This window comes from Triplophysa rosa, linkage group LG19 (assembly GCF_024868665.1).
Source record: "Triplophysa rosa linkage group LG19, Trosa_1v2, whole genome shotgun sequence".
NCBI lineage: Eukaryota > Metazoa > Chordata > Actinopteri > Cypriniformes > Nemacheilidae > Triplophysa > Triplophysa rosa.
In genome coordinates this window covers 11,187,116-11,213,034 of record NC_079908.1, presented here as the reverse complement: position 1 = coordinate 11,213,034, position 25,919 = coordinate 11,187,116, and the positions used below count along the sequence as shown (strand labels likewise).

The window sequence follows — 25,919 nt, the reverse complement described above, 5'->3', positions numbered from 1 at the left end:
CATGAATTAAGACATCAATTTTAACCCGAGCTTTTGTTATTTAAGAGGGAATCGTATTCAAGCGAACATCCTGTAAGTGTCAGAACTGAAAACTCCCTTGTTACTGAAATTACAACTGTTATTGACACCAGGCCCAGCGAACGCCAGGTCCTGGAATGCACCTATCTATGTCATAGATCTCCTTCTGTTTTCCAGTAATGCTCTTCCTAAAATGAGATTTTTGAACATTTTTGTTTGTCCGATTTTTGAACACCGCCTCCACAGAAGAATATCAACGACTACTTCTCTAGCCCCGCCCACTGGTTCGCGCATGACGAGCGACATTGAGCGTTTGTTTGCTTCATTTCACCGTGGATTCCTTTGTGAACAAGGCCCAGGTCGACAGGAATGGCGCAGCAATCTTATGTGAGTAAAACATATTTGTACTATGCGTCACTATTGCTTTGTTAGAGATAGCTTGATATGTCCGGATAATGTGTAACCTAACGTCTAACCAAATTCACAGAAGGTTTAAGTTTACTACGCAAGCTGCTATCCAATCATAGCAGTGGACGCTCCAAAGTGCCAGGAGATGGTGTGATGCTAGTGGACGTGAGACGGATAGTAAACAATGTGCCACTTCCACTGCTGGATGATCCAGTAAGTAAAACAAGTGCAGACGTAGGTTGAGTTTATAATTTATATATCATCGGAGCCACGTCAGACTGCTGTGCTTCAGTAATTCTCTGCTCACGTTCTGTGACTAGCTTGAGGCATCTGTGCCATCTCCAAATGACTTCAGATTACTGCAATACGCAAACCCAGATAACTGCTTTGATTGCCTGTGTGCTTACAGAACTGTGTAGCTTCTCTATTTGCGATCTGTCTTGAGCGACATTAAAGAGGCTTTGTTTCTGGCACCTTCGTAAGAAACAATGAATTAATGACATCCATATAAGCACCTCATCAGGAACCAATCAGAGAATCGGGGAGGCCAGCTGAAGTAACAGGGAGAGATAGATTCGTACGGAGCAGATGAGATATGCTGAATATCAATGTGAGCTATGAGTGGCAGCGTTGACATTTGTCGAGAACAAACAAGTTTCCTGTCAGAGGTAAATACTGTAGGCAGCCCCGTGTCGTTTCGCTGGCCCACACAGTCCTCATTACAATAGCACTCATGCCAAATAACCTTTTTGGTAATAGTGGTCTCTGAGATGTTTGACAAATAAGTGCACAGTTCAAAGTACAGAAAGGTTAGTACACAAAGTACAAACAGTACAGAAATTCAAAGTATTTCAAATAAAATATTCAATCCAAGAACTGCCCACCAACAATCTCTCCTGAGAAGTCCAGCATTACTGGTCACCATATCAGACAGTAGTGGCCAAAAGTAATGTCTTATGATGATGTGATAATGTTTCCAACTGTGGAAAAAGCGACATCTACAAATTTAGCTTAAACATTTTATGTATCAACAATTTTGTATGGATGTTGTGTAGTGGTGCTTGGTGTAAAAACTGAAGCTCAGCTTTGCGAAGAATGTAAGAAAAACACATCAAAAAAGCTTATTGTGTCAAAGCTCGGGAGAAAAGCATCTGCCAAATGCATAAATGTAAATGAGAATGGCTTTTTAAACAAAATGAGAGATTCAAGAAAATAGTAACACTTACTAAATACATAAATATACTTGATTAATTATTCATTTTGTTAATAAAACTGTGGTCAATGTATGTTTTATTTCCTGTTAGCTGCTGTTCTTCTGTCTCCATATTTTGGGATTTTAATTTTTTTCATAAATCATATTACTCACATCTCTATGTTTGTCACTGGGTTTTGCAAATATCTAACCAGTACAAAGTATTAAAAAGTGCTTTTTAACTTTGACAACACACTATTTATTAACATAATAAGTACAGCATTTTGTCAATTTCCTGAAAAACACTGAATTTGAAAATCTGAGGTTTTGGAAAGACAGCGACAATATAAGAAAAAAATCATGGTACGCAGTAGTTTGCATTTTTTGTCAAATAATTTGCAGAAAAAAATCAATTTAATCAATTTAGTTTTCTCCATTTTGTATGTGGTTTATATGTGTTCAGTTTTACCAGGTAGGCACTGCTATGCAAAACTTTAAATACAACATACTGCAAATATGATGTCATGTGTCTGAGGTACACAAATTATAATTAAGAATTAATGATTTATTACACAAATTAATTTTGTATGGAACTAAATGCATTCTCTGACAGACTCTCTGGTTATATGACATTTGCTACATTTACGCATTTGGCAGACGCTTTTATCCAAAGCGACTTACATTGCATTATACTATTCATTTGTTTCTAAGTATGTGCAATCCCTGGGATCAAACCCACGACCTTGGCGTTGCTAGCGTCATGCTCTAAAAAAACTAAAAAAAAAATACACACAAAATACTGATTAGTGATAGACGTAATGATGCTCATCCAGAACTTTGGCTTAAAGGGAGACGTGATTTAAGTTTTCCACAGAAGATCTCGGCTAGAAACGCATGTCGAGTTGAGTGCTCCGGTGGAGACAATCTGTCACAGAAAGCTCCCTGGCAGAGTAATCTAATTTGAGCATGTTGCTACTTTCCCTCAAGTCAGGGATATACATGTCCAACCAAAATGTCAAACACTAGCGGAAGAGCCAGTACACCCAGAGGCTCAGGGCCTATTTGCACATAATGAGGCCAGAAGACCCTATCAGTGGTGTCAGCGCCTACCTGTGCTTCCCGCATGACTAATGTTAATGAAAAATGTGTGAACAAGTGTCAGTTTGGTCAAAGAAGCCTGAAATAAGGTGCTTGGAGTAAAAAGGTCAGGGAATGTTGAGCCACAGTACTCTTCCTGCAATATGATACAAACAGGGAAGGATTTGGCAAATTCAAGACCTCGAGAGACGTTTGTGAGAAAATAGAAAAACGCTTTTGCTTGTTTATTTATTTATCTTTGCTGTACAGTACGTTCGGTTGTCTAGGGCCTGTGACAATTACCTTTGTATAATATTTTGGTTCTGTTTTTCTTTATATTGCCCATGCCACAGCATGTGTCCACCTACAGAGTCAGAGCTGCCAGTGTTTGTCATCTTCAAGCTATTACGACAAACATTTCTTGCTCATCTTAAAGACATAAACAATATTCTTTAAACATATACTGTATGCCTGATCCTTGAACTATATTTTCCTATACAGTGATGAGACCATTCAATCTTTTTTAACCAGTCTCTTTAAATTTTTTCATCTCTAACCTACACGTAAGTTGTATTGTAATGCAGAATGAAAATTAAAGGGGTGGTGTCGTGTAAAACGGTGTGTCATGTATTCTGACTTCTTTACAACGTTAAACGTGCTGTCTTCTCATGCTTAACATGGTTGTCAAAAAACGAGTTGGGCGTATTACGTAGTATTTCTGAGCTCGATACACTAGGGTTGCACGGTGTACCGGTGCTACGGTAGCATCGCGATGCTAAAGCTTCAAAATACCCGCGATGCCTCTCTATTTTTGAAACGGTAGTATCGTAGTACCGTAGGTAATGTTGCATATGCGCATTATTATTCATTTGAACACTTACATCTGCCTTTTTGCGGCGTTTATATCCTAAATGAATGTGTGTTTTAAATGACTCCGACAAGATAATGATTCAAATTGGCGATTTGAACGAGTTGGTTAAATGATTCACTAACTCAGTGGAAAATTGACGCCACCTACTGGCCGTTTTAGTTTTGCATTTAAAGTAAGCCTAATATTTCCCTCTATAAAGGCTGCTGTATCAATTAAATTTGTCCCACATTTGAATTAGTTCCCACGTGAAAAATGATCTAGTGTACTTTATTATTTACTACAGTAAACTACTAAAACTCATAGACAGTAGTGTTTTTGAGTCTTACCATAGTAAATATTTAAGTATACTACAGTATTTGCTACAATTTATCCAATTACTACAGTTAATACAACAAAATATTCTAGTGCAAAGTATAATACAATTTACTATAGTAAATACAAAATGTTTCATCTAAATCTGTGTTTTTTGTATAGATTTGAATTATGAGTATGGCACGGCACCGTGATACTACTTGGTATCGAGATACTTCAGCTGGGATAGTATCGTAAAACATGTTTATGGTACCGTGACAACCCTACGATACACTCCCCTAGCGATCGTACAGGTTTCGGAAAGTTTTTTTCGAACATATAAAACTGTTTCGTAACTATTTTTCTTAGGCCCTTATTGGACAGTTCTCCCGGAAAAGCACGCGGCAGCAAGGAGAGCAGGAGAAGGAGCATGCGCAGACGTCACTTTCACTTGTGTGCAGGAGAGAGAGAGAGAGCATACATTCGCGAAGTTCAGGTGTTTGTTTGTTCACTGCATTTGGGTGATGAACGTTATATAAACGGTGGATATAACGCTGGATTTGGAGATGGTTTGAAACTGATATATGGAGCCGTCTCAGTGCTAAAAGATGCCGGACATGAACCGCATGCGGTGAGTGAAACTGATGTCTGTGTTTTGTTGGCAATGGGTGCGCACGTGCTTTAGTTCAGCCTACCCCTCCCCCCGCACACGCCGTATGCTTTCGGAAATAATCGTACAGCTGTATCTATCTTTTATAAATGTGATCAAACTAAATACTCTTCGAAGATACGAAGTATGCAATACTACTCTATAGGTACTCAAGATTAATATGAGATTGGCAGAAACCGCGTGTGTTAGGGCCGCTTTAAGATCTGTTTAACTCATTCTCTGCTTTACAAATGCTGTATTTGAAAGCGTGGAGTAAATCACAAAAAGCATCAAATCACTACTAATGATAATAGCGATCAAAATGGCTCATTTGTCATTGCCGCCTACCTTGGTGAGATATCACATCCCTGCTGCATGAAGGCTCCCAGGGAAAACCACAGGCTGTTGAAGATGCCAAACTCATTAGTGTGCTCTGGCTGTTTCTCCTGCTTCTCATCTCGCTGATTCTGATTCTGACCGTGTTGATTCGGTGACTGGTTGGGTTCCGGCGACGGTGGTTGGTTTTGATTCTGGTTTTGCTGTTCCGTTCCGTCCTCTTCATCATCCGCTTGCCACTCGTACGGACTGAAGCGGCTCACCAGGAACAGCACCACACTCACACCGATGTAGGCGAACACAATGCACATCCAGATCTCATAAGCCAGTGGGTCCAGGAAGGAGAAGACACCTGGTTTGGACTTGGTGGGCTTTTTGATCATGATGGATATGCCTAAGCTCATGAAAGGCTTGGAGAAGTCGATGACCTCCTCTCTGACCAAAGTGATGGTGAGGGGAGCAACAGCCACGTCGGCTTTCTAAAAGACAACATGATCACATCATTAAAGGGATAGTTCACCCAAAAATGAAAATCATGTACTCTCCCTCATGTCATTTCATACCTGTATAAATTACTTTGTTCTGATTAACACAGAGAAAGATATTTGGAAGAATGTTAACAGTGTTCAATTCTGAGACATCATTGACTACCATAGTTAAATGGTAGTCAAAGGTGTCCCAGAAATGTTTGCTTTCCTACATTCTTCCAAATTTCTCATTTTGTGTTTAACAGAACTAAAAAATATACAATATTTTTGTTCTATGGTGGTGGATGATGTCCCAGAACTGAAATCTGCCCAGAACATTCTTCCTTTTGTGTTCAACAGAACAAATAAATGTATACAGGTTTGAAACAACCTGAGGGTGAGTAAATGATGACAGAATTTTCATTTTTGGGTAAACTATCCCTTCGACGCAACATTGTCAAAATTTTACGGATTAAATTACCTTAAGAGGGTTAGTTCCAGTCCTTGATTCTGATTGTGATTTTTCATTGATTTTCATTGCTGTCCTTCCAAAACCTTGGATCTCCAAATTTGCAGTGCGGATGACTAATTATAATGATTTATGGCAACAAATAAAAATCACGAAATATGAAGATACGAGGTTTCAGAAGGCCAGTAGCGATTTGTATTGTGGTGTATATAAGGTATTCGAGGCTAGTGCTTTAATGTACCTTATTGCTTACATACAAAATATATTTTAGCTTCAAAACAAGGTTAAAATTACAAATCAAATACAAAATCAATTTTAGAAGCAGCTAAACATATAAATAACTTATATAAAAAAATTATGAATTATTATAGAGTCAGTTCAACTGTATCCTCAAAAGAACCTCTCTCACAGCAACGCTCTCCATCCTTCATAATATTGCAACGTTTTCTTCAAGGAGCGGAAAAAAGAACGCCGTTTGAGAACAGAGTTGAGATGTTCATTTTTAGCCCAATGAAGATAGACTACTGACACTGCTTAGCTCTAAAGCCACTAATGCTGGAGCCTCAGGATAAGAATGCTCTGAATAAAAAATGGAGTGCTTGCACACAGCCTTCCTTAGATTCACCTCAGTTTTCCTCTTGAACATGTAAATGTGTTTGTTTGTTAGCTGAGTAATACGGTTCCCTGTTTTGTTTAAAAACGGACATGTCACTGACGTATCCTCACTGTTCTGACATGCCCTGGCAGTGGGGAAAATCTGTGATAGGTGACAACTTTTGTCCAACCTGAGGCGTTGAGGTTTAAACACGCTGTCCTGTCCTAAATCCTGTGGCACACTTTTTCAGCACTTCTTTTCAAAAAGGGTTTGTGTCAGTGTTTGGAATTGAGAAAATGCAGCCTTGAGGGAAAGTAACTGTGAATGTACGCTATGGCGCATGCGAACTGAATACACCACACAAAAAACATAACATCAAGTTTCATACGGTATTGCAGTATTTACTTACACCATACACTAGTTCTCCAACCATTCCATTCCACATCTTCGTCTCGCTGTCTTTGGCTCCATACTTTCCATCCCCTACGAGCTCTAGCCGGTAGGAATAGCCCACATGTTTGGCAATCTCTGCAGCCAGCTCCACGCAGTAACCTTCATACTTGTCATTCCCTTGAAACTGCTCATGGTTCTTCTTAAGCATCACATATGGAGATTCCTACGGAAGAGGAACGTAACGTAATTTAGTGAAGGCTCCTGTTTTGGTTGAGAGGGTTGTTTGAGAACTTGATTCAGGGTGGTTGTTATGAAGGGGCTTGGATGAAAACCTTGCATCAGCTACATCAAATGTCTTCCAGCATTTTTTCAGCTCATAAATTATGAAAGCATCACGCTTCTGATCAATCGCAGAGAATTGCAGAGAAACCCATCAAAAACATGAAATAAATATATGTGCATGTATGAAATCTCTATGGTGAGACGCCTACATGGTGTGTGATCACATGAAAAAGCATTCACTCTTAAATATAAAGGTGCTTAAAAGGTTCATCACAGCGATGGTTCCACAAAGAACCATTCAGCCAAAGGTTCTTTGAAGAACCATCTCTTTCTTACTTTTTTATAATCTGAAGAACCTTTCTTCGCCACACAGAACCTTTTGTGAAACAGAAAGGCTCTTCAGATGTTGAAGGTTCTTTATGGAACTGTGGCATCGAAAAACCTTTTTAAGCACCTTTTTTTAAGAGTGTATGTGCTAAGAACATGGGTGTTTTATTAGCGCTCTTCTCTGCTATAAAGACCAATCAATATCACACCTGTCTAACCATCCCAGTCAAAGAAGACTCATTAACGGGTTGTGGGATTTTTGGAGTTCGGGTGAAATAAGATTAATAGCCACTCAAAACTGCGAGTGAGACCGCAAACTGTGCACGTAATGAGCAGAGCAGTGAAACCAGCAGGGTTCAAACCTATCACCCCCTCTGAGAGGACGGTGATTCACCACAGAACTGTTCCTCTTCTGAATGACTGATTTGTGGTGACAGTTTATTAGATACATAGAATATGCATCGTTAAAACCAAATAAAATTGTTATGAAATTGGACTACAGGCGGAAGATAAACTTTCATGTCAGACACCTCTGAATCATTAGCGCCTTTATCAATCATTAGTCCGGTGTGTACAGAAACACACAGCATGCACAAAACACGCAGCATTTTTTCTTGTCGACACTGATGACTTGTAATTCACACTTTGCAAGAACAGCAGAACGGAAAAATTAGAAAAAGTAAGAGAGAAAATATAAAGGCATCATGGCCATACTAAAAATCTGTGTTGTGCTTCAAAGGAAAAACAAATAAAAACCACAACCTGAGCAAAATAACTAAAATAATGCATCTCTAAAACTTTCCAGCCTTTTTATAATGTTCGATATATAGTACATCCTGACATTATGTATTTGCTCTGAAGTGGCGTTAAAAAGCATTGCCTTCGTTTCAAAATGTCAAATTCCTTTTATTGATGACAATTGTTTCTGAAATGAACACATAACAATACAAGTATCGATCAACTCACAAGGATGGTGGTGACTACGTAAGTCCTGTTTTGCAGTCCGAACGTCTCATTGAGGATGCTGGCGTAAGTAGCTGTGCTCACATATTTCTCATGTTCGTTCCAGTAGCCCACCTGCAGACAGAAAGAGCAACATCACAGCAGTGTGGAGAAGAATGTCAGACTTACTATTTTTAGAATGTGAAATATTCATATTGATGGCTTAAGAGGAGCTGTAATCACTTCAAATGCGTGCACGGCTCTTTAAGCTTCCTGTGACTAACACTTCATTCCCTTTCATCACAGTGTGTTTCAGGTGCAGTTTCAGGTTAATCATTACCAATCACATTTATGTCAAGAGAATGCCAAGCACGGTTGTGTAACAAAATCTCAAAGTTGAAAGTGACAGTTTTCCTATGGTCAGTCCCAAATAACTTGCCAAAGACAGGTCAATTCGGAAAATAAATAATAATTAGTATCAATATAAGTAAATATGGGGCTTATGACCTAGACTAAAATAAATGTTAGAGCCATCTAAACTAAAACAACTTGCACTGATGTTTTTTTTTTGATTGCCATTATGTTGTGTTAAAATGCACACAAGTAGTGTTTTCTGTAAGGCATGTTTCTAAAAACTACTTAAATGTCCTAATTTAAGGCTTAATCCTGCCTTTAAAAATGTAGCAAGTGTCTAGAGTTACATTCAACTCATTTTAAGGCATGAAGAAATTATTATCACAGGAAAAATATTTTACATATGCTATTTTAATGCTTAAAGATAAGTTTTAAGTGATAAAATAATTGAATGCAGTGGAACTTACATTTACAATGATGGTTGATGCTTAGTTATTTCGTTTTTTATTATATTGACAAACATTCTATACACAGCATCACATTCAAAACTGCATTTGTCTCACAAAAGTAAAAAAAATAAAAGTGACTTTATTTACTTTCATATTTCTCAAGTGACTTTCATATTTCTCATATTTTCACTCTGGCGGTTCTGATGTACTAGCTGAGCAAAAATCTTTGGTCAATTTAGATAAGTTGGTATATACAGTATGTTGGTAAATACGTATGAGCTGCAGTAGATGGTTTCTTTATTATTAGTATAGTTTATGGATATCCTTTTGAACTATTGACATCACTTTAGCAAGAGGTTTAGTCATTTGATTTACAGTACGTTAACTGTTGCAATTCATAGCAAGTATTTGACAAATAGATAAGAAAGATTTTACTTACTTTCTTGGGTCCATTTGGGCTGAATTCCATCACGCTGACGGTGAAGTTGGTCCGATGTCCTTTGTCATTAAACTGAACATTTCCAGTTAGTCCTTCAAACTTCACCTATTCACAAAATCACAGTTATATTATTCATCATAAAGAAGTGACATACGTGCATGCAACTACATTCTCCTACAAAGCCTTACATTTATTCTTATTCTAATTTTTCTTTTTCAAATTTCTTGAACGTTTACTATTTCAATGCAAAGCCTGTTGTGGGTTATACAGTGAAAGCACCGGTTACCTGCTGTAAGGCTCTCTGAATGTCAATGCCCTGGCCCCAGGGTGCAGGAGGGTTAGCCAGACATTCTCCTGCGTTCCCCCTGCGAGAGATATCGATGCGTTGCTTTCTCAGGTTCTGGAAGGCAGTGGCCATGACGGTCACCCCATCATACGTGAGAGCTCCAGTGTACTAAGGAGTTCAATGAAGATGTGACGATTCAAATGAGAAGGCAAGAGAACATACAGTAGCAATGCAAATTCTTTTAAAACATGAAAACAGTAGTCTGTCCTGCTGAAAAGACCAAAGCATAGAAGATGTCCTCATCGCACATCAAGCTATACGTTTTAAAAGTGTGCATGCTTCCTGGGCATTAAACCCATGACCTTGGCATTGTCCACTTTTGCTAGAGAACATCATGGCAATACTGGTACACCACCAGTATAAACCCTGGAAAGGTATACATTTATGGTCTTTCCAGCAGGGTTTTAAAATCCATCATAAAAATCATACTTTGATTACTACGACCCCGCTGTACCTTCAGTCTCCTTTTGGGGCTTTTCAAGTCTTTACTGTCAAACTCCAGCCATTCCTGTATCATTCGGCTGACAGCAGGATCTGTGTAGTTCATGAGCTGAAAGCCAGTCACATTGGCACCTCCCTTCTTGAATTCTGTGAGATTAAGATCCATAAATCCCTAAAAGTAAACACATCAAACTCTAATTTTATCAATATGTCCCGCTGCAACGTCATCTGAACCTAACATAACAAACACACCAAGAGAACTTTAAGTGTAGCTTTAAAGTGCATTTGAAAACAGAAAAAATAAACAATACATGTACATGTACAATGTATATGGGTAGTTGAAAAATATACCATATACTGTACAGTATGTGTCATATGGTGTGACATAACAAAAATTTAGAAAACAAACTGTTAATAATATATTATTTTAAATTAGTAATATTTATATTTATAATATAGAAAAGCATAAGAGTAATTATCTTCGTTGTTAGATTTTCTACATTTTTGCTGTCACAACACAGGACACATTTACACATTTATTTGTCAACTACCCTTATTCTTATTAATAGAAAAATCAAATAAAATCATTTTAACGTCATTATTAATGAATAATTTAGATCAGCAAATTAAAAAACAAGGTGTGTCTGAATCTACCTCACCATGCAGGAACAGGATCAACTCAACAGAAAAATAGTACAGCGCCTTGTCAAATACAGCGACAGAACACCATATGAACTCATAATTATAGTTTTCAGACATCATTATATCCTCATAGAATAAATCTTGAAATATTTCTAAAGAAAAAACAGTGCTTTATAACACCAATACAGTTCTGAGTATAATGTTGAAGTAGTTGCTGACATGGCCACAAGTCATGCGCATAGTTTGACACTTTAATATTAGACCTACTAATACAATGATTTCCGTACAGAAACGCATGCTGGGCAACAGTGTGGTAACAGCTAATTGTGTCTGTGTGTTTGTATGTTTAGACGGGTGACCAGCTCCCACTGAGATGAATCCCAGGGGAGCACATCACACAAGTTTTACATTCATGCAGTTTTTATTATAATTAAATATGGGATGACATCTTTTTCATTATTGCTGAATTGGATTATGCGCCTGGAGTCTTGCAATTTGGAATATCTTGTTTTCTTTTCATTACAGAACCCAATTATAAATGTACGATGCATCCTGTGAAATCACAGTTTCGTGTTTTTTTGCAGACAGCCAATTAAAATGTCTGTGCAACAATTATTTTGTTACTCTGCTTGAATATAAGGTATTCATGAAAACAGGCTTGAGCTAGCAAAAGTTTTATTTTGGCTTTTATCGTTTATATATTGGGCTTGCAACATTTAATAATAATCATATAAAGCCATTCAATTTTCCTATTAAACCAGACCCACCCATCCACTCAAACCCTCAGTCTCATCCTACAGGTACGAAAAGAAAAGACATCTATTAATGCCTTTAAGAGAGAGTGCAAATGTTAATTCCCACATTTTAGGATAGTCTGTCTGCATTGTTGCCTTTAAAAGCATGCATGCTCACCACTCAAAAAGAAAAACTTTACACCGCAAACCCCTGCCATCGACTTCTCTGAGCATTCCCTTATGATTTCAGTGAATGTGCAGCAGATTAACCAACAATACGTGCCTAAGTAGCCTCAAGGCTCACGCTTCATTCGTGCAGACCAACAGAGGGCTGTATAGGGCATTTGCTGCTTCACTTACCAGGTTCGCTAGTATGTAGTGGTAGTTCTTCAGGTTCTTTTTTTGCACTGCTATCTAGAGGACACAAAGGCAACAGCAAGGTGAATATAAAACTTCAAGCCTTTGTCTCGCTGTCTCTAATGGCAGCCCTCTTTCATTCGACGCTAATCAAAGTATAATTTTAAACCCGCTTCTTTAAATAGCAATGAATAGGTCCTATCATTCAGGAGTTAATTGCACACCCTCACAAGCTCACTGAGCGCAGAATATCTGTGATCAGAAGGGGCAATCGGAACGTGTGATGGAAGGGAGGAATGAACGATTTGGCATCTGTCACCATAGGAAGTCCAATTACAGGGTTTAATGACTACATATACATCATGACTGCATGAACACCTGCAGACTCCTGGAAAGCACACCGAAAGGATTAAACTTGTGTCTGATGCTGATTTCTGTTCACTCAGTTTGGACTTTATCGAGATCTTGTCAGTTGAACAGCGAGGAGACTGACTAAGTGGTTTTATCATAGAAAACATGCAACGTATACATTAATATACACACATTCATATATACACTATACATTAATTTTTCAATCTTGGATCAAGTATTTACCAAGTTTAGGATGGAGATGAGTCTCTCCAGCTCACAATCCAGAATGATCTTGTACTCCTTTTTATTGTCCAGATCTTGGATGACTTTCAAGAATGCCGTTTCTGTCAGAGTGTCAAAGTTTATGGATGTCACTTGCCAGGTCTTCTCCGCAGCCGTGTCCAAAATCTTCTGTAGCACTGTCAGACCTTCAAAAAAAGAAGATGAAAACTTATACAATCTGAATATTCATAACAGACAGCTGCTTGCACGGATACACATTGGTTTCAGCACAATATGTTGAAGCATCTGTGTCTGAATTTCATTGCCTTAAGAAAGTGATGCAACTGTATGAATATCACTTAAAGGAATGTCTCACGCAAAAACTAAACTTCTGTCATAATTTACTCATCCTCACGTCGTTCCAAATCTTTATACTGCTATTTTTTTTGTAAAACAAGGTAGAAACTTGTTAAAGGTATTCACCCAAAGACTCAGTACAGCGGTGTACCCATTCACTTCTATTCTATGGACACAAAACTATTACAAGTCAGTGGGTACCGCTGTTGTTCAGTTACCAACATTTTTAAAAAGATCTTATTTTGTGTTCTGCAGAAGAAAGAAACTCATACAGGTTTGAAATGACAAGAGGGTGAGTAAATGTTGACAGAATTTTCATTTTTGGGTGGACTACCCCTTTAAGATTTCTTAAGGCTCTTGCCAAAAAGGAACAGTTTGCAGTCACCAGACAAAAATAAACCACAAGAGGTGATTTTAAAACAATAATGATGTAATTACTTGAACTGTTGTTCTTTAAAATGTCTTTACTTTTACTTACAACATGAGGGTGAGTAAACAGTGATAGATTACGACATTGTGCTGTTTGGTGCACACATTCATTTTAGCTTAATGCTTATGTGTGTGCGTAATTGGAGTTCAACGGCGACATCTACAGTTATAAATTCACAGATAAAAATATATCAGTTTAATGTAAGTTATGAGCTGGAAAAATGTCTCCCAAGTGCATTAAACCTTGCAATCAATTTGTCAAGCGCTACATGGCAATCTGCCCACGTGAAACTATATACTCATGCTCTTGTGCTTTGTTCATCTTATACTATAGGTCCACACATCTCACCCATTGTGTCAAACTTATTTTTCTTTCTGTAGAAATGCATCTTTAGTGTTATGGCTTGAAGTCTTGAAGACAAAAAAAAAAACACATGCACTCCTGAGGAGAAGCTCTATCTGTATATTCAGCAGGGGGTCCCTGCTGTTCTGCTTCAGCTATGATCAACATCTGCTTTTATAGGACGTGTTTCAAGTCTTTTAATACAACACATTTAGCAGATTCTTGAAGGACCATTGTAAAAGAAGACTGAATGGCATTTATTTTTACACTCAACAACGTTCTTCCATCACCACTAGCTCCCTTACATTTGACCCACACATCTAGTTTCCGAGTATAAATTTCCTCTGGTGCTCATTATCTTTTCAAAGAAAACAAAATGTTGTATTGAGTAACTATGCTGCCTTTTACAATCTTCTAGATTCAAAGTCTTACCACCAAATATATAAACTGAACGGCTACGTTTTAGAAGAGAAAATGACACAATGTGATATTAATAGACAGAACTCTGCTGAGAGTCGGCGTTAAATTTACTGCTCTGGACGGCCTGCTGTGAATTTCATTAGAACCTAACAGCCAATTTTATTGGATGTCTTTTGCCACACAGAGATGAAATGCATGTATGAATAAACACACAGTTTCAGATCATTTCACTTTTCCATCGAGCAATTGATCAAGGTACCTGTTACTGTATCTGTATGTGTACCGGCTGTATGATGACTTCCTGTATAAACACACCATTGTAAATAGTTGAAATGAAAAATGACCTCTTCAGTACCTTCCTACATGTATAGCTTTCTCAAGTAAATTGATGTTGCCAAAAAGAAAAGAAAAGAAAATGCATCGTCCATTTATTAGACTGTTACCTGCCACATTTCCATGTTTATTTTAAATTCATGTATAGAAATCAATTTAACTCACAGCTCACTGAATCCCCTCCGAATGAATACAGCTATATATGGACGGTTTTATTGGACACACACCTGGTTTATCAGTCTGGCTAGTGGCCAGTCATATAACAATTTATATTATATTTAATTTATATTAATTGATATCAATATTTAATTGTATATTAATTCAATTAAATAAAAACTACTCAACAGTTTTTTATTCTTTGTCTACCAGAAGTTAAGTTTGGGCCACAGGCCCACATAACACTTGTTTATGTTGTTGCTGATGAAACCGTCTAAAGTCTTATTGTTGAATCCTGTCATCCTGCAATTTCCAAATTCAGAATTGCAAAAATAATGATTTACACTGTAATGTTTAGTTTTGGTGCAAATGTTTTAAGTTTTGTGCAAAGTTGTCTCCGCAGGAAAGCTAGATTTCGATTTTTTAAAGTATTTTAACTTTGGAAAAAAATGTATACTTCAGCTTCAAAATTACTGCACTAATAACGTAAAATAAAAAAAACATAAAACCACTTTCAAAACTATTATGTTAAATCTTAATATTCAGCATTGAGCAGAGTCGTGTGTAAAATGCTGATCAAGAGAACTGCGCTGTGTTGTGGGAGATCACGCAGCACTTCCCAACTTCAAAAGACAATCTCGCTCAGTCACGCTAGGTGAGTTGTCTGTCAGGCTTTACCTAGAGAAACAAGATCAAAGCCTGTGCATTTTTAAATGGAGCTGTGACGTTTTAATGCAGAAATCAATGTTGGCCTGTGCTATACTACGATAAGATTGCTGGTCAACAAGCAGGAATTCTGCAAGCAGCCAAATTTGAACTTCAAAGACACAGAAAATCTCCAACCTCAGGCAAAAAGCATGGCTGCCTTCAAAGCAAATGTTAGATCAATACTGACGTTATATTATGCATCAGACCGACCTCCTAATAATACCTGACTGCCCGGTCACAATTAAACCAAACAAGTGAGATGTTTCAATGCAAACTTGCAGACACGTTTAAATGGGTCAGGACATTTTTCAGAAACTATGAAACTCAAACTCAAGTGAATGTAAGACAACATGATTAAACAGATTTGCGTTTTTAAATGAATATGCATTTGTTGTGGATGCTGGAATTGCACCTTCAGTCGTGGATTTGGCTCATAATTGGAGCTCTCAACACTTGTTACTCGTACATTATTACCCAGTCTCTTACACTGAAGCTTGGTGTAAGAAAAAGCATGATTAGTTTTGCTCTTCTGTCAAAATACTGTATGTATCAAAACAGTCTCCCACTTTTGTTAACACTAGAGCTCCAGCATGAATTCTTCCAAATTGTCGACTGTGTCTAGAAATAAGCAGACTAAAAGCTTATAAATATAGATACTCATCTTGGCCCGCCACATTCTATTTGCATAAAACGTTAACAATGCATATCATTAACTGACTAAAATCTGGACTGTAGCAAATGTAAAAAGTCCAAGAGGAACAATTAATTGAAAGTCCATTATTTTGCATAACTTACATAATAAAGAATCTTCTTGCATTTCAAAGTCATTTTGTCAAAAGGAAACAGTTTTGTGACTTTGTCGCACCTCTTCATACAATAATCTAAAAAAAGGCTAATTACAGCATAGGTAACCGATGCCGAAGTTAGGTTTGTCATTGAAAGAACGAACGACGAGCCATTCACTGGCATTCATTAAAAAGACCGTGTCTGATTGCATTTACAAATGCCTTCACATCCTTAGCCATGCTGATGTTCTGCCCGCTCCTGTCGCCTGCATCCCGTCTTAGCTGCAGTGAAACTGTTTCGTGCCAGAGCACAAACCAGCTTTATCTCCCACTGAGCAGTGCTAAAACTCAGATAAGATGGGAAGAGAGACGGACGCCACGTTCTGTCCTTTTTTCCATTAGCGTTGCCTGCCGCTACTGCAGCACTGGTGATAAGAGAGGAATCTGGACTGAGATGAGTGCGGGATTGTCTTGGAGGAGCAGAACCACCTTGACACCACCTGTGAATCCAACTCGCCACACATTCTACAAATATCTCACACAAAGACACAAATTGAATTTCCATCTCTTCCAACATCATTTTTTCACAGCGAATCCCTTTTAGGTCTCAATCAACACAACTGGCTCTGTATTAAAAGGCCCTGACTGTGTTATGTGGGTCTTTGAGGAGAGTGCACATGTGCCCATCTCATTATGCTTGAGTCAGTAAACATCTGTGTGAGTTAGCAAGGACAGATTTGGTGGGTTGTGACCACTAAACTGCTGTAAGCTGCACAGATGATGCCCGGAACATCTGTAGCAGCTTTGAGATGATATCTCTGAACACACCTGACAAATGTTGCAGTAAACACCGTAGTGTGAGACCCCGTAGAAGCATGGTTTAAAATAAAGCACAACACCTCAGAGCCGGGTCTGGGGGGGCTCAGGGGAATTTCCCCCCAAAAAATTTTTCTTGGGTCCCTCCAAAAGAATGCAGCTGGAAAATTAAAATATTAACCAAATACTTATTAAATGTTAATTTAGTAAATGACACTTAATAATGAAAAAAGAATAAAAGATTAACCAATCCCCCAAATCCATTTCTTTTCTTCTAAGTAAATATTGATTATGCACTTACTTAATCGAAATCTTAAGAAATTAATTCATTTTAAAATTACAATTGATTGACAATTTAAGGCATTACATGCAGAAATTCCAACACAATCTCAGAGGTATTTGTAACTATTTTACGAGGTGGCTAATTTGTATGAATTTGTACGATCTTTGTATGTTTTAGTACACTTTCGATTTGCTTTCACTTCAGTGATGTTAGGTTTAGGGGAGGGGCTTCAGTATAGCTTTTTTCTAATAATCATACGATTTGTACAATTCACATTATACGAAATTATCCGAATTAGCCATCTCGTACTGTAAAATACTTACGAATTCCCATGAGATCAGGTTGGAAATTCTGACATAATATCAAAAAACTTCAACGAAAATTATTATCATTTAGTCTGTATTGCTTTTGATTCAACTGTGAATTTGAGGTTTAATGTGTGAACAGAAGCGCTACATGATATGACATGAACATTTCACACACAAGCTCTCTCTCTCTCACACACAAATACAAACACATATACGCAAACAGGAATTACTAAAAGGTTTAAAATAACCTAGATACTAAGTAGTGCCGTATCCAGGCAACAAGAGAGCAGCATGGCTTTCTTAAGGCAGTTGTTGTGTTTGTGTGTGTATGAAACACTAAGCGACCTTGTGTTCTTAGTTCTGTAACATCAAAGCGTCCATAAGGTATGCGAATCAATGAAATGCTCATTATCCTGCCTGTTTCTTGTTTACTGTTTGATTTCCTTAACAAACTTTGTAAAATCAATAGACAAACATTATACAAAGATTACTCTAATGTTCTTATTTCCGCACATTGCTCTAGCAGAGCCATAATGATTTCCTGTTATCCTCGGATGACATCATGACAGTTTGATAATGATTGGACATGGCAAATATGACAGACTGGCACATAAGTGTCTACACTCACTGGAGATATATGATGTGGCCAGTGCTCATCCGTAACCAAGTCACAAATCAAGATCTTACTGGACTTCAAATAGATTATTAAAAAAATCCTGCCGTATCAGGGAGCCATGAGTAAAATTACTACACCTGAGGCACGAGGAGTGTCAAAATATAACCATATTACAAACCAAGCTGAGCACCTCAATAGGATTAGACAAAATCATCATGTCTCCCCACATGAGAAAGCTTTCACAGCAATATCTTCTAAAGCCCCTAGATCACCCACAATTCATCTTCATCACATCCTGAACTGCCTTACAGTGTATTACTGCTTTTTTATGGCTACAGCTGCAATGCCGGTACAGAAAGAAAGTAATAATAAAATATTTAGCCCAGTTGCTTTTCTGTGGTAGACCGACTCAAAAATTCACAGATGGCATGTTAGCGGAATATTAAACCGACCTGAGTCTGAGCTGTACATGTAGACAAACTTGGTCCACTTGTAATGCTCGACGAGGGCGATGAGAGCATCCTGTAGCTCGGGTCTCAGCTGGATCACAAACTGGTTGTTGGTGTCGATGGGGAAGCTGGGCGTTACGAAGCACACGTGCAGAGCGCCGCAGAACGACATGAGCATGTTCATGGTCCTCCTGTCATACAGGCCAATGATAGCGTAGACTCCTTTGGAGAACTGGGAACAAACTGTGAAGAGCAGAAGAGAAAAAAGATGAAGTGTGTGTATGAATGTGTATATCGCTGCTGTCTTTCGTGATTTAAATTTTTTGCCATTAATTATTATTATTAGTTACCCTTTATGTTTGTAACTGGATTTTGCAATTATCTAACCAATAAAAAGTATTAAAAAGTGTTTGTCAAGTGCTTGTTTTTCCATTTCCTGAAAAACAGTGAATTTAGACATCCAAGGTTTCGGAAGGACAGTGACGATATATAAGTATTTACATGAAAATGCCAAACAAATTGTTTGTATAATCTTAAGGTCTTACTCTTCATATTTTGTTTATGTAACCTAACCTAATGTTGCTTCGGACAAATAACATAAGTGATTTATTAACAGGGTATATACTAATATATACAGTATATTTATAAAGGTTATTAAGTAAACCTACGTTTTTAGAATATCTGACAAAACAATTTTACAGTGTACAAATTCATTTTGATCCCAAAAAATAAACAGTTTTTGTTTTTTAATAAAATATAGCCGATTACCCTTAAAACAGTAAAAAAAATGTATGAGAAACAAAATCGTAGAATACTAATACTGTATCTTTATTTTACTTACCCACTTGCAAATTGTTTTAATAAAAAATATATTTTATTTTATTTTAAATATTTTTATATTTTTAAAGCAGGAAAAAATTGCCAGCTGGAAAGAAAACCAGTTTTAATTTATTAGAAGATTTAATTATTTTTTATTTAATTTTTTATCAATTTAATTGTTTTGATTTATTGATTTTATTTTTTGCTGATGTACTGCTGTAACAGCTGTTACCGACCCCAACTAGAATGAAGCTTGCCGGCTTATCAAGTCAACATCAACACCTGAGAGCTTTATTTCATCTTTGCTGACAGAACTACAATCAATACACAGTCTTGATGCAAGAGTGCTGCAGTAGTCAATACAACTCCATTAAAAATGATCTCACGATTACCCCCAAAGCACTTCCTCCAGTAAAAAAACAAGACCTCAGTGTGTCTTGTGCCCTGTATTCTTCTTTGTAATTACAGTGACAGTGAAACATCCACCCACCAATCATTACTGATTCAGCCCCCTCACAGCCAGCTAAACCCCATGTGCTTAAGAACATGGCCATTGATTTCATTGCAGTACTCAAGACATAAACCTGTTCCATATAAGCCCTTTGCTTCAAAAAGTGTCAATGTTGAGTCTCAACATGAAAAGCTCAAGAATACTTGGCGTTGACTATTCAATACCGAGTGTATTGACATTTTTCACACCAATCCTGAGAACAACACTGCCATCCATATTTCACCTGGATTTACACTCTAATGTACAACTTACACGTATACGGTCGCAGGGTACAATGTTGCCAGGATCTTACAAGTTTGTGAAAACAAAGCAAGCTGATTTTCTGTCTTAATAAAATAGATTAATTTTTGCAATATCGCATTGCAACAGCACTGTGGGATAGTATTTGTGTTTGTTTAAAATCAACATGATGATGATAACTAGTGTCCTGTTTGGCTGGGACCTTGGACTTTATGAACTTAATTCTCCTTAAGTCTCCTAATTTCTCAAAGCTGGTGAATTGGTTTTACAGAACGTGATTAGATTCACTCTGTTAGAGAGAGAAAATAAGCTACACATGAAATTAAAATAGAAGTTATGATGTTTTGGAGTGTTATTACTCAATAATAAAAATGTCAACACAGGAAAAAAGAACTGTCCTCTTCTTGAAGGTTCATGGATCAAATAATCGTATTTTAATTGCGAAAACGATTTCTGCCTCCCAAGATTCATAAAGCATAATCGTCGCAATATTAATGTGTTAAAAGGACAGTTCACCCAAAAATAAAAATTCTGTCGTCATTTACTCGCCCTCGAATTGCTCCAAATCTGTATAATTTTCTTTGTTCTGATGAACACAAAGAAATATATTTGAAAGAATGCTTGTAACCAAACAGTTCTTGGACACCATTGACTATCATAGTAGGAAAAATTGCAATGGTAGTCAAAAGTGCCCCAGAACTGTTTGCTTTCCATATTCAAAATATCCTGTCTTGTGTTCAACAGAACAAAGAAATGTATAAAGCAATTTTTCCTGTAATAGTTCCTTTATTAGCAAGCACAAAACGTCATCACGATAAGATCAGTAATCTTTGGACTGGAGTTTATGGATGATAAATATGATTATCGTTTCACACATTATCAAGCAGCCCTCGTGGGTATTTTAAGTCTTAACATTAAATCATAACATTATTTCTACATTCAACACTAATAATGTGGGCATTTTCATCTTATATATAACATTTTGCAGTAAAATTTATCATAAACTAAAAATGGTTTCTACGTGTTTTCAAGCTATAAGACCTTTCATCCATTCCATCTAACATATAATTCCAGTGGAGATGTGTTCTATTTGCCTTCAGACATGTTGGTTCCCTTGGGCTTTGAGTATGTGAATGAAAGATGTGCCACAGTTGTGACATACTTCAACTCTAAATCTTCCCTTCAGGCAAGAAAACTTAAAACCGACCTCAGAAAAAAAGCCTTTCGTGTCTGTGTGAATAACTCAGATAGCAGATAGCCCTCTTTGCTCCTCTATCCCCACTCTCTGTATCTTTCATCTACAACATCCAGCACGGTTTAAGCTTCATTCTCCAATTATAATTACCATCATTCTTCCCTCCGCAGTTCTGTTAGTGAGGATTGACAAATGTAGGCTACTGTCACTTGAAGATATGCATCTTTTAAAAACGGCCGATAAAACGTCAATGCGAAGCCACGCAATGCATTTATCTCAGTCGTTTGAAAAGATAACGCGGGAGTTCTGTGTGCGCAACTTCTTTATCGGCTTTTTTATGGCCAACTACAGATAATAAAAAAGTGAAGAAATTAGTATGCAGCGTTGCTTGAAGGAAGAACTGAGGTTTGATTCTTGTAGGGGCTTTGCTTGGGTGCATGTGTATTAATGTGTTGTGGGTGTGAGAAGGAGAAACAAGTTTTCTGCCAGAAGTTTTTTCGATGCTGAAGGATGTTTGTGACAGGTGGGTCCAGTGTGAGTAATCTTGTCTTTAGTCTCCGTTTCACTTGCCTTTGGTTACTGAGGAGCTGAGGTAAAATTGTGTTTAAAGTTTCCTGAGGGAGGACAGCACATCACTGTAAACATCGAACCATCCTCTTGAAAAGACAAGCATTGCCTACCAGTGTGACCAGCATCCACCATCATGAACTGGTCTAAACTGGTCTTTCAGCAGCGGTGACAGGAATCATTTTTCAGCTACGGCTATTGACTCTGCATGTGGTCATTTTGAGTGCAACAGTGATAATCTTGTTTGCATCCAAACGTGACTAAATTAGCTCAAAACATAATCGTTTTTGCACACATTTGTATCATTTCATGTCATGAGACATGTATTAACCATGGCGATGTAACCCTGGAGCTGTGTGGATTACTTTTGTGATGGATAGTATATGCACTTTTTGGAGTGGGTCAATGGGTCTCTATTCACTTGCATTACAAAGCCAGGAACAGCCAGGATTTGGATTATTATTACTCCAACAACATAAGGATGAGCAAATAACAGTAAATAATTTTCATTTTTGACTAGACTAATTCAAGGAGCAATGTGGAGATTTTAGCAGCATCTAGCAGTGAGATTGGGGATTGCAGCCAATGGCTCAGTCCACCCCTACTTTACAAAGCACTACGGTGGCTGACACAGAACTAAGATGTTGTCACGCTTACGCTTCTTTGCCGAAGGAGATATCGTATTTACGAAATGCGCTCTGAAGAGCAGTTTGTCCGTTTAAGGCTACTGTAGAAACAACATGGCAAATTCCATGTAAGGTGACCCGCGCTGTATGTTAGGGTGACCATACGTACCATTCTTCCTGGATAAATCCTGGCCAGGATTTCAAGTGCTTCCTCCAGAGGTCATATTTGTCGACCGCATACCTCATCAAGGTTCTCTAAAATTAACATTTATATCTCTTAAGACGTATAATCATTGTAGTTTCATTCTTACCTTGAAAAGTAACCTGTTGCTTTTCTAAAATAAAACCTGAAATATTAAACCTCAATGACGTACGCGGTGGACAAAGGTGCCTCACACCCGAAATCCTGTCAAGGACATGTCCGAGGGCGGGGGGGGGAGGAACATACGGTCACACTACTGTATGTAACTAGAAATAGCTCATTCTAAGGTAATAAAAACATATTACCTTTATACACCTCTGAAGACATAGTTACGTATATTATATTCAGCAGTGTTGGGCAAGTTACTCTGGAAATGTAATTAAATTACTGATTACTCCTTTTAAAAGTAATCAAGTTACTGGTCTGATTACTTTATTTCAAAAGCACCCGAAGTTGATTCATTGCTCTCCGTGCCCGGTGACGTTACTTTCTCCAGAAGTTTAACCGTGCTGTACTGCCCTTTTTAGGTTGTTTTTCACGGGAGAAAGGGTTTTACTTACCTCCACATGACCGACATCGCACAGCAATGTTCTTGCCTTTGACAGAAATAAACTCAAAATAATGATTGTATTTCCAGCTACAGAACGCATACGTTTCTCTCTCTATGCTGAGTTTGTTTTCACTGGTAGTACCAAAAATTGTCTTGTGATAGGGAGATGTATGGGTCTGTAATACTTACAATTGGAGCATAAAGGCTAACATCGATCACGAGAGGCACCTCAGCCAATCATATCTGGTGTCTAGTCTCCTTGCCTGTGTTCCGCACGGTGATAGCATTGGCCGTTACGAGTTTTTAGCTTAAAGGAGTCATATTGCATGGCTAAAATGAATATTATTGTTTGTTTTAGATGTAACGCAATGTGTATACACCATTTAAAGTTTAAAAAAGTTTAAAAATTCTGTTTGTATCTCCTCTTTGCCCCGCCTCTCTGAAACGCGCTGATTTTTTACAAAGCTCATCGCTCTGAAAAGCGAGGTGTGCTATGATTGGCCAGTTCACCAGTGCGTAGTGATTGGTCAAATACTGCAAGCATTTCACGGAAATGTAACGCCTCTTACCATATTCGGAACATCAGGTTCCAAAGCAATGGTACTGACAGGCGATACAATGAGATTTACAATTACGCCCAAATTAACTACGTGTAGATTTGGGCGGTCTTAGTCAAATCATGTTACGAAGTTACGTAGATTCGCCGGGGTGTGGTTACACGAGGCGTTTCAGGCAAGTCTGGTTGAGCATTCGCTTTTAGATAGAATGCATCTTTTGTTCCCACACTTTCATTTGTGCAATTTTACGTGTCTAATACATGCATGGGCAACTTATAACACACCAAAAACACAGAAAAACACGTACTTCCGCCATATGACCCCTTTAAAGGCCGATTTCTCTTATCCATTGTTGATGTTCAAATCACCAAAACAAACACACCCCTACCCCCATCTGTCACTTTCGTCAGTGCTCGGCTCGGCTAATGTCCGTTCTGTGCACTGTGCACCTTACTGCTGGTTGGCTACAAGGTTGTTTTGGTACTCGGCCCGACTCAGTTGTCTAAAGCGTAATTCGGAAATCGGTTACCCCGCTTTTAAGGTGGCAGGCTTTCCATGGAGTGGCTTTGGTAGTACTTTCCGGGCAGGCGCGTTTCAGTTTGATGACGTCGCGGGTGCGACAGGCAGGCATCTAGACTTTAAAAAAGCTATTTCGCTTTTTATAATTTAAATGATAAAACGATACAACGGCAACGATGTAACGCAGCTGTAACGTATAGTTACCTGGAATTGGAACTATAATCTAATTACTATTTTAGGAATTATAACGCGTTAAATTACTCCATTACCAAAAAAGTAATCAAACTACAGTAACGCGTTACTGCCCAACACTGAAATTCAGTGGATCCTCCTACTGTAAATATCACACACAGCACCTTTAAGTGCTACAAATAATTACACTAAAAATAAATTGAGACCAAAAAGGAAGAAGTTGCAACTGGTCGCTGAATCCAGTAGCATTAGCGCCCAACGTTTCATCCTGAAAGAAGACACAAAGATCATTTCTGAGATTACAGGCAACAGTGCACTATTTGTCACCTAAAATAATCAGATTATGTCCCCAGTGTCCTATAAACTGCTTGTAGCCACAGTCTTTGCAAGATGATACAGCTGATAAGACAATTTGTTTATCCCTGTTTCATTCCAGCACACTAAAGGTCGGCCAGCATGTAACCCCACAGGTGCGTATCCTGAAATCACCCATTACCAGACTGTCTTTAATATATCCCCTGAATTGAGTCCTGTTCAGCTAACAGCATATTGATATAATTAAATACCTGTCATTTTATAATCAACAAAGAAGCATTCGAGGCTATCAAGAGCCACATACAACAGTCATATCTGACACTGCTTTATTGTGAATGTGTCTAAGGGCTGGGTGTTCTTGCTATGGGCTATACAGTTGATGCTAGTGCACTGTTGTTACACTGTCAGCTATCACAGAGAACAATCTTCTGTTGATATTCAAGCTTCCATCACATCTATATAAAGCTTTAAATCAAGACAACCACACAGGTAAAAGCTCTTCAGAGGTCTATGAACACACGAAACAAACTGTTTGTTCTTGAACTCGCGCTGACATGAGCTTCAATGGGACTCTTTGGAGTCTGTCTGATTGACATGCTGTGGACATTTGGCCCAACTGCATGTCAACGTGATGAAAGCGCTGATACGTGCTGAAAGTAGGACCGAGGGGCGGATGGGACTTATGCCCAGAACATATTGTCATATAGGCTTGTGTAACGGCAGAAACAAAAAGGGAATCTTATTATTCTTGCATTAAAGAAGAAATATAATCTGCAATATATTCATAATGAACAAACGCCTGTTTAAGTTTAATATGATGAGATGATACAGTTTTATTAAACCAGAAAGACTACAAGACAAATTGTGTGGTGACAGGCACTGGCTGGTTATCTGAACCGTCTCCAGGAGGGGACGCGTATCGCATGTAGCTCGGTATTTATCTGCACAACTGACAACTCTTTTCAACATCA

General features: G+C 38.0%; 1 protein-coding gene across 6 annotated transcripts in view; it reads right to left on the bottom strand.

The window, feature by feature from the left end:
* The window catches only part of gria1b (glutamate receptor, ionotropic, AMPA 1b), a 49,593-nt gene that overhangs the window by 10,450 nt on the left and 13,224 nt on the right, over nt 1-25,919 (bottom strand). For all 6 annotated transcript variants that reach the window (XR_008964920.1, XM_057360157.1, XM_057360155.1 and 3 more), the window contains exons 3-11: nt 18,659-18,898; nt 12,674-12,858; nt 12,083-12,136; nt 10,360-10,518; nt 9,846-10,013; nt 9,560-9,664; nt 8,342-8,452; nt 6,783-6,989; nt 4,855-5,321 (exon numbers count right to left, since the gene is read on the bottom strand). Coding sequence is in view for 5 of the 6 variants with exons in the window: in XM_057360157.1 (XP_057216140.1) it covers nt 4,855-5,321; nt 6,783-6,989; nt 8,342-8,452; nt 9,560-9,664; nt 9,846-10,013; nt 10,360-10,518; nt 12,083-12,136; nt 12,674-12,858; nt 18,659-18,898 (1,696 nt within the window). In the remaining variant the exon portion in view is untranslated. The remainder of the gene's footprint in view (nt 1-4,854; nt 5,322-6,782; nt 6,990-8,341; nt 8,453-9,559; nt 9,665-9,845; nt 10,014-10,359; nt 10,519-12,082; nt 12,137-12,673; nt 12,859-18,658; nt 18,899-25,919) is intronic.